Source organism: Scylla paramamosain, chromosome 28 (assembly GCF_035594125.1).
Source record: "Scylla paramamosain isolate STU-SP2022 chromosome 28, ASM3559412v1, whole genome shotgun sequence".
NCBI lineage: Eukaryota > Metazoa > Arthropoda > Malacostraca > Decapoda > Portunidae > Scylla > Scylla paramamosain.
Window position 1 is genome coordinate 1,857,465 of NC_087178.1, and position 10,036 is coordinate 1,867,500.

Consider the following 10,036-nt stretch of genomic DNA (forward strand, 5'->3'; position numbering starts at 1 on the left):
ATCAATATATATTCTTATAACGTTCACCTTTCATACTCATCTGACAATCACGGAAACTCACAACGAGTGAGGTAAGTAATTAACCTTGACCAGGCATGGGTGAAAGTGGAGTGAGATTAGCATCAAATGACCTGATAATCACTTGCAGTTTCGCGATGAGACAGTGATAGTGAATATGTTTAGAATATATTTAATAATACTGACAAAAACTGTAAGGTGAAGTATGTGGACATCATGTTTCTCCTCCATGGATACACACACAGCCTGCCTATTGTATCAGTCCCAAGGCCACACTTTCTCAGCACAGCTAAACAACGCTTCAAAATGCATATGTGCATAAATCCTTTTCGATTTAGAATAACCTGTACTTTCACCTCAAGCAATATCTGCAGAAGCTTGTGTTACACCCTACTTAATTAACTAAATACGTCATGCCACCTTCATCCTCCACGTACACACCTGACACACTAACAAGAAGCGGAAGGGTGTATCAAGGTCGTGGTTTATCATCACTGTTGCACAGAATGTCTCATCCAAGTGTCCTCCCTCAGGCCTCCTTCAATATACGAGTATACATGTATGTGATACAGTGATGGCTCCAAAGCATAGACACTGTATAGGACACTATTCATCACTTACAGTACAACTAACTCGTTCATTATACAAGTGGTATTTCTATCTTCCACTTGAACTATGCTTATTTTTTATCTACCTTCTGCATGAGTGAGTACGGTGAGGATGAATACTTACCTGTAAGAGACACCTCGACAATGTGGTGATGAGTAGTGACACGGGCTTTTTTCCTCCTCTTCCGTCCACGAGAGCCCTCAACCTCACTCTCCTCATCAGCAGACTCATCCCTACATCTCTTTTTTCTCTCTTTGGCGACATCACTTCCATGATTCAAGTCAGGAGGCTGAGCTTCACTAGCTGGAGATGGGTTGACCTCAGATGACTGCAGACTCCAGCTGCTTGACGAGCGAGTTTGATGAGTTGGTGTTTGGTCTACACTGGACGACGACTGTACGTCTTTGATTGACGGATGTGTCTTACTAACCATTGGCTGCCGCAAACTAACCACACTAGCAGGCAATTGAGTTGTTTGGACAACATTAACCATTGGTTGTGTGCCATGAACCCCTGGCTGGGTACCACAAACTGCTGGCTGGGTCCTGCAAATAGCTGGCTGGGTTTCACAAACTGCCAGAGGGATATCACAAGCCTCTGGCTGAGTCCCACAAAGTGGTGGTTGGGACCCACATACCAATGGCTGGGTCCTGCAGACTGCTGGTTGGGTTTCACAAACTGATGCTTGGCTTACATGAATTGTTGGTTGGGTTTCACTAAGTGCTGGTTGGGTTCCACTAACTGCTGGCTGGGTTCCACTAATTGCTGGTTGGGCTCCACTAACTGCTGGCTGGGTTCCACTAAGTGCTGGATGAGTTTCACAAGCTGTTGGTTGGGTTCCACTAACTGCTGGTTTGGTTCCACTAACTGCTGGTTGAGTTTCACTAACCGCTGGCTGGGTTCCATTAACTGCTGGCTGGGTTCCACTAACTGCTGGCTGGATTCCAACAGCTGCTGGTTGGGTTCCATTAAGTGCTGGATGCGTTCCACTAACTGCTGGTTGGGTTCCACTAAGTGCTGGTTGGGTTTCATTAACTACTGGCTGGGTTTCACTAACTGCTGGCCGAGTTGCACTAACTGCTGGCTGGGTTCCACTAACTGCTGGCTGGGTTTCACAAACTGCCAAGTGGATATCACAAGCCTCTGGCTGGGTCCCACTACCAGATGGATGGGTCTCACTAACCGCTGGTTGCATCTCACAAACCACTGGCTGGACCACACATTCCACTGGCTGGATTCCACGAAACTCAGGCTGGATATTACAAATTGCTGGCTGGGTCTTACAGACTGCTAGCTGGATCCAGCTAACTGATGGATGAGTCTCACTTACAGGTGGTTGTTCCCTTTCTAGTGGTTGTGCCCCACTCTTTGCTTCCCGGGTCATACAAATCGCTGAGTGTATCTCACAATCCACTGGCTGGGTGCAATTCATTGATGGCAATGGATCAGTCCCTCTGGATGAAAAGTAAGATCCCTCTACTTTTCCATCGGCACTGTGCTGTTCTGAGTCAAGACTTTGTATCATATTGTTACCAACAGGTAAAGCAGTGCCTACTTGCTTCTCCTGAACTTCTCTCTCACAATGAACAGTGTTCATGAAGTCTTCAACGATATGGCTGAACTCCACAGGGAGCCCTCTGCCATCCTGCTGGAGCCTTAAAACATTTGACTCACCACATAGTTGATTAATCTTCATTGCTGCTTTTTTAGCGAAGTTGCTGACAGACAAGGGAGGACAAGAGTCGGGTACTGAATCAACTGAAATGTTTTTCATGATCTTGATATTAATTCCCTGTGGTGGCATCGCCACAAGATATTCCTCACTAGCTGTGTTACACTCCCTACTCCCCTGAACCAAATGTTTTTCTTCCTTGGTCCTCATCACAACAGGGACGTCGTTATGCTTCAAGTCTACATCCTTGCTCACTCCTATAAAAGATGCACTGCCCTTGCATTCATTTTCTAAATCTGCACAAAGTTCCTTGATGCGGTCACTTGAAAGATGAACACTAATTTCTCTCTCGCCTGCCTCGATTCCATTGACCATAGGCTCTGGTGTTCTACCACCATGAGCTTCTGTTATAATCTTCACTACTGGTACATCCTTCAGTGGGCACTTTAAAGCTTCCTTGATCTTTATATTCACATCTTTTGCCTCTCTTAGTGTGCTATATGCATAATGGTCTTCTTTCCTTGTGCTTTCTACTAGGTTTGTTTTTTCTATTTCTGCTGTGATTTCATAATGTCTTTTCTCATCTCCTCGCCTTGAATCGTCTAGTAAGGCTTCACACTCCACTGTCAGCTGTGGCAGCTTAAATTGTTCATTATCTTGATCATTACTCTCTACATCTGCACTGGAGTGAATTTTTGCAACACACTGTATAATTGTTAACCTCTCAGTCTCTTCCTTCCCATTCCTCTTGATGCATGCCCTTTGATTATCGGTTTGAAAGAGTTCAGTATCAAATGACAGTATATCTAATGAATCGGCCCCTTTTTCTCCGCTCTTGGAATTAATCTTTCTCTCTCCCATAAGCCTCACCTCTTCCATAAGATCCTTTAATGCATCCATGTATCTTTGGCGGCAGAGGGAGGCTGAATCAGGTAAGGAATTTAACGTGTGGGAATCATCCTGGTCAACACTCGGAATAATGTTTGAGCTGACAGTGGGCTGAGTGTGAGGCTGGGTCAATGGGCAAGCTGGTCGTTCTTTCAGTCTCAGAGATGTGAGGCATTCCGCAAGGTGGAATATACTGGTGCTGCTGCTGTTTGAATTCCTCCCTACCGCCAACCTGATATGTCCTTCACTGCTAGTGTCGTCCTTACCATGACTGAATACCACGCTGTCTACCGAGTCCTTTTCCGTTCCTTGAGTCTTTTTTCGTTCAAATGCCAATTCATGATTTATTCTTGTATCTTCTACTGCAGATACATATTCTGATGTGATTCTTTTGTCCTCCTCTGGTACTCGTTCAAACGTTTCTATTTTATTTTTTACTTCAGAACCTCGTTCAAGGGTAACAGCTTTCTCTTCTACTCCATGTACAATTACAGGGGTGACCGTTTTCTCTTCTTCCAGTGTTTTTTCAAGGTTTGTTCTTTCCTCTACTGTTTGAGGGACAGGTTTAGGTATATTTTTTTTCTCCACTGTCTCTTGTATGAGAGCGGCCAGTCTAACGTTCTCTGACTTTGAATTGCAACTGCTGTCTTGGATTAAGATGTTCATTTTTTTTTCAGTGGCCTTTTCAGCGTCATAGTTTTTTTTATGTACTTCATTTAATATTTGGTTTAGCTCAGTGTCTGTTCTTAACTTTGCTGCAGTTGTATTTTCACAATCTTTATTTGCCTCACTTGAAGCTTCATCTCTAATGAAAAGAACTGCGTTCACTCTCTCGGTGTCTTCTGCGGTTTTAGCAAGCATTTTATTCGTACAAATGAGTGGAAAGCATGTTGCATCTCTTTGTTCAGTTTCGCTGTTTTTAGTACCCTCTGTTTCACTAATCTCACTCTGTTTATACTTTTTCGGTTGTATTAATGATTTTGATATTTGGGTTAATTCATTTTCCTTATATATAGCTTCTTCAATTTTCTTACTATTAATTTCTTCACCATGCTCTTCATATGTTTGTGTTTCTTTGACAGACTTTGCATGTCCCTCATCAGCTTCCCCCTGTTCCTTGTTGGCTTGTTCTTTGCCTTCGAGGTTAGATACATGTAGTAAACTTGTGATAGCATCTCCAGTTTCACTTTTCGTTGATTGATGTTCGTTCATCTCGCATGCATTGCTCATTCCCTTTGGATTGACTGCAATGGCGGTTGGTGACTGTAATGGAGAGCTGATGTGGAGGTGCAAGAAGTCTGATGGAAGGGGTGAGCGAATGGAGTGCTGGGGAGGCATCTCAGTCTCACCACTCTTCTCTATTGCGTTAGCATTCTCGTTAGGTGTACATGTGGGTACCTCCATCGCCACAACCAGCTGCCCGTCACTTACAAAGAGAGTACAGGAAGGATCAATCACCTGCAAACAGTCTTCATCATCACCGTCATGTCTTCTCCAAGTAGTCTCTAATCTCTGAACTTCCTTGAGTTTCGTTGATCTTCTTTTCCTTTTTTTAACCTTCGTTTTTACTATCTGCTTCCTTTTCTTCTCCGAGCCACAGGCGAGAGTTGTGGGTTCTTCCAATGCCTTGTCATTTTCTAGTAAGTTCCTGGCTGTATCTGCACCCTCTTCTTTGGTGCTCCACGAAGGACTGCTCCTCACTTCGCCTACCACTGCAGTGATTGGATAATTTTGAGGAGCAGAGTCCATGTTCATCTTCCTTGTCATACAAGCGTGATTGAAAGTATTGCTAATTGACATGTTGTTGGTCCCGGATAGACCAATAGCTGTGACAGGCAGTTCATTTGCCTCTTGTGATGCTGTCTCTTCTTTGCTGATCTTTGATTGCGTCACTTCTAGAGGAACTTCCTCCACAGCTCCGTTTTCCATAGCTGCCACATCATATTTCTCCGAGGTGATCCCATCCTCCAACTTTGCTTGCAGTGGATCATTTGTGATATACCTGATGTTGTCCTCATCAGTTACCTTAATGTTCTCGCTATGTGCATAGTGAACTGGCTCAGCCTCTCTTACCGCATTTGTGATTTGCTTTTTGTCGTCTTCCTTAGTGAGCTTTGTGTTCTCGTCATGTGCATGGTGAACTGGCGCGGCCTCTCTTACCTTATTGTCTCCAATTATTCTTTTATCACTTGTCGAGCGAGTGTCTTGGTCACTTTGTACATCTTGGTGGGGAGTAGTATCGCTGTGTCCTGCAGGCCACTCCTTTGACTTGTCTTCTGTTTCTGGAGGGTGATTTATAACGATTTGCTTGACTGCATCGCAACCTTTTTCTCCAGTCGTTAAGTTCGTACACTGCTCCGCACAGAGCAATGCGACCATCTCATTATTATCATTGACCATGGTGATATTTCTTTCTGTCTGGTTATGGGAGGCAGAGGCATCTACTAAGGAGGTGGAAGGGACCACCTCTGTACTCCCACTACTGCTCGTACTTGTGGTCATGTTCTCCATCACATCATTCATCCATTCATCAAAGTGCATTTCTTCAAAGAAGATGGTTGACACGTCACTCAGGTTATCTTCTACCTTGCTGTCATCTTCAGAGGGAAGTTTGGTGGACGACTGAGCGCAAGTCAGATCTGGTAGCTCTTCATCTTTACTAGTTAACAGTTTACTTGAATTTGCGTTGACCGAGAATGAAGACCTACGCGAACCTTTGCATAAGTTTGCTTGAGAAGCAGCAGCCAAAACTTGAGAAGAATGTGATTCCCCATCGCATGTGCTCTTGATTTTTAATGCTCCGCAATTCACTTCAGGGGAAGAGTCACTAGATATTTCAATTAAGTCCACTTCGCCATTGGACATGAGCTCTATATCATCGTCCTCGAGGCTAACTACATTTTCTGTCGCTTCTGCAGGAGTACCCGTTTTCTGCTCCTGAGGAACTGTGAATACCAAGGGTTTCTTATGGAAACGATTGGAGGATGGATGTCTCACCAAGCTAGAGTCATCAAGCTGTTGTGACGCTTGGAAGGAGGTCGTCTGATGTTCCATAAAACGAGAATTTGAGAAGTGACTTTGCTGTGCTTTAGTGACCACGAGGGGATGAAGCTGTCTCCTAGGGGTAACTGCGGCACGATTTTGAGGAGGGAAATCTCTATGATCCACCAACAAGCCATGAGCTCCATGGCTTGTGGGATTCATGGAGTGAAGTGATGTAGTAAACGATGGTATGACGGTGATTGGCAAGGCACTGGAAGTGCCATCGGCAGACAAACGGTATAAGTGGTAAGTAGTACGAGGAGGAGACACTTTCTCGATGTCAATCCATACATCCTCCTCTTCCTGAACCTGATGTCTTCCACGTCCTCGACCACCACTCCTATGGAACAGCGGCCAGGTGGGCCTTACTGTCCTCTGTAAGCAAGGGTTCCTGTCACTCAACAAAAGTATCAAGAATAACCAAAGCAATTACAGGACAGCAATAACCTTGCATCATTAATTCTTAATCCAGCACAAACGATCACCACACCAGCTACTGCTTTCCAAATCAGGATCATCTTAATCCTGTCCCAATAATAAGCCTGAATCGCTAACACTGATAACTAACGGCTGAATACTATGCAAAAGCCACCCACCGTTGCCGCATCTCTGGGCGGGGAGACAGGGAGGAGAGGTGGGCGGCTGGAAGGGCGCTGTGGTTGAGAATGATGGCGGGGGAAGGACTCAGTCTCTGACCGGACAAACTGCGAGCGTATTTCCTGAATCCCTCTCACAACAGTGTCTCCTTCCCAGTGCCTATGAAAATGGATAAGTTCGAATGTACATGGCAATCATAAGCAGAATCAAGGTAGGAGCTGCCTGATGGCTGAGCATAGGAAAGTGATGTGCCTCACGGCGGTGTCACAGTACTCGTAGTAGTAGTAGTAGTAGTAGTAGTAGTAGTAGTAGTAGTAGTAGTAGTAGTAGTAGTAGTTGTTGTTGTTGTTGTTGTTGTTGTTGTTTTACAAGTGTCATATTATTTCGTACCGGTTGTGCTCCATTAAAAAAAAAAAAGAAAAAAAAAACCATACTCTTCATGACCACAGAAGCTGGCAATATAAAACTTAATCTTAAAATAGATCCTAAAATCCAGCAACTTGAAATTTAATTTTAAAATAGATCCCAAAAACCTGAACTTAAAATTTTTCTTGAAATAGATCCCAAAAGCCAGCAACATAAAAGCTTAATCTTAAAATAGATCCCAAACGCCAGCAACTTGAGACACCTTTAAATAAATCCCAGAAAGCAAACAACTTGGAAAATATCATTTAAATAGATCCCAAAACGCCAGCAATTTCGAATATAGTCTTAGAATATTCTTATAAACCAAATTCATGTAATATCAGCCTTTTCTTACAAAGATGGCCATAAAACTCAGAAGTCAGTTTTCAACATAATAATTCACAAAGATTCATAAAATGGAAACTGTTTCACAGGCCAAAAGATTTAACCCCCTCCCCCCCCCAAAAAAAAAAAAAAAAAAAAAAAAAAAAAAAAAAAATATATATATATATATATATATATATATATATATATATATATATATATATATATATATATATATATATATATATATATATATAATAACCTGTACACCTAAACAAGCCATTATGCTTTCGTAAATCACTGTTGTGCTATTACTTACAAAGCACCCAGGAAGAGTAACTATTTACTTTTATAATCTCGTCACATCATACACAGTCACACAGTTCAGCGATGGTGTCCGATACATCCATAAGACTACTGACGCTTGAAGTTTAACATCTCCGACAAACATCAGACAAAGGGCAATACTGGAGCACATGTTCCTCAGACTGTATTACATTTCCATCACATGAACATATTCTCATTTCGATAGGCGTCTGACTCCACCAGGCAACCTTGTTCCTCAAGTTATGTGACAACGCTGTAATGGTTGAGAGATAAATTTATAGCCCAGCATGTTGGTTTGCTTACACAGACTGAGCACAGCAATAAATGGTTCGTCATTGTCAACACACACACACACACACACACACCCTGAACCATTCAGGTACAGAAAGCCTTATATTACATAACCCACCTTATGGAAGGGTGAGGTGTGGAGGTGGATGGGTCAGCGACATGCACGGTGGGCCTGACGGGCTGTGTGGGAACAACCCGACTGCCACGCCTGTCAACAGGGCGTTCATACTGATGTCTGAGGCTCGAAGCTAGTATTTGTCCACTTCTGAGAAATATGGTAAGTTTACAGTTTCAACCAATACTTCCATCCTCTCTTTCTCTATAGCCAATAAACATATCTGCTGGTGTAATGTGTTACTGTAGGAGGGCCCTTAGCATGAACAAAGGACAGAAGAAGCCCTCTCTCCCTCCTCTCCGCCCCCCTCCTCTTTTTTTTTTTTTTGTTGTCTCAATCTTCTGTTCACTACATAGACAAAGCTATACCTTACCACCGTAAAACAAGAACGCAGCCTCTAATGCAAACAATAAAATGAAACAGGGCTGAGACACTTATAAAAGCTTATACATTATCCTCTTAACCACCATAACAGCATAAAGAAGCTCTCTCTCTCTCTCTCTCTCTCTCTCTCTCTCTCTGAGGAAGAATATTCATACCTGGTGGTGGCGTGTGACGTCAAGGCAGTAGTAATGGAGGTGGAGGTGCTGGTGGGAGGGAACCGGGCGGCACGGCGGACCTCAGCAGCATACCTGATGGCGGCCTCCTCGAAACGTGTCCCCACCAAACGGTTAAGCTTAAAGGGCCTCATTAACCATTTTTTCCTGGTGCCTTCTTGCCTTGGCTGCACACATACAACCCCTAGAGGCGTGGACGGGTAAGCTAATGATGCGTTACCCTCCATGCTTGTTGAAACTGTTGGTGGTACAAGGGCGAGAAGATAGTGGGGGAGGTTGGAGGAACGGTTGTTAGCCTGTTCCCTGCCGAGTTTACATTTTATTGACGCTTGACAGTTAATGACACATTATAAGTAAGAGAGAGAGAGAGAGAGAGAGAGAGAGAGAGAGAGAGAGAGAGAGAGAGAGAGAGAGAGAGAGAGACTAACAACAATCTCATAACAATTTCAAAACACACATTACGGCTTATTTAACACATATGGACGCTGTGTTGTTTCAAACCTTTTTTTTTTTTCTGATAACAAGGACGAGTCATCTCTCTAACAACATTTTTTTTCGTCTGGCAGCGTACAAATGAACACTGTAAAACACCAACATTCTCGAGTTAGCCTCTTGTCCTTCAGCTTATTTTGTAATGGTGTTCTCTTTGTTGGGCTCCTCTCACATTAATACATACGCACTGTCCTGTCGTCCTGGTACCTTGATAGTAATCATCAGGACCGTGGTAAGAAAACAACGATATAGTAAATACTGCTCACAGTGTTTGCCACAGCAGCGAAGGTAGCAGATTGAACGAGAACGAGAATAGTAAGCAGTTACGGTCTTTGCCAGTTACTGCAATGACTACATGGAGATATATTTCATTCTACCTGTAAATGTAGTATTCAAATTACGGTTCATCTTGCATTATAAATTATACACTATGTAACACGATTTTGTCTTTGACACGCAAGTGTTACTTTCCAACTCTTTTCAATGCAAAACAATAGAAAATGTCCATTATTCCTGTGAAACTTTGCTTTTGTGGCTTTTAGAATTATTCTTTGCCCCAAAATAGCTAAATTTCACAATTTTTCCATATGCTGTCACAGAGAATTTCTTTGCTCTTGTCTTGATGAATTGACCACATATGTAACAGAATACATCTGGAAAATGGTTGCAACTTCTTGATGCCATTTCGCTTCTTGTGAT

At 43.0% G+C, this 10,036-nt stretch overlaps 1 protein-coding gene across 1 annotated transcript in view; it reads right to left on the reverse strand.

Annotated features, from left to right (window-relative positions):
- The window catches only part of LOC135114682 (uncharacterized), a 62,052-nt gene that overhangs the window by 49,778 nt on the left and 2,238 nt on the right, over nt 1–10,036 (reverse strand). Inside the window, exons 2-5 of the mRNA XM_064030564.1 lie at nt 8,828–9,083; nt 8,292–8,438; nt 6,826–6,985; nt 751–6,604 (exon numbers count right to left, since the gene is read on the reverse strand). Coding sequence (XP_063886634.1) covers nt 751–6,604; nt 6,826–6,985; nt 8,292–8,438; nt 8,828–9,072 — 6,406 coding nt within the window. The 5' untranslated portion in view covers nt 9,073–9,083. The remainder of the gene's footprint in view (nt 1–750; nt 6,605–6,825; nt 6,986–8,291; nt 8,439–8,827; nt 9,084–10,036) is intronic.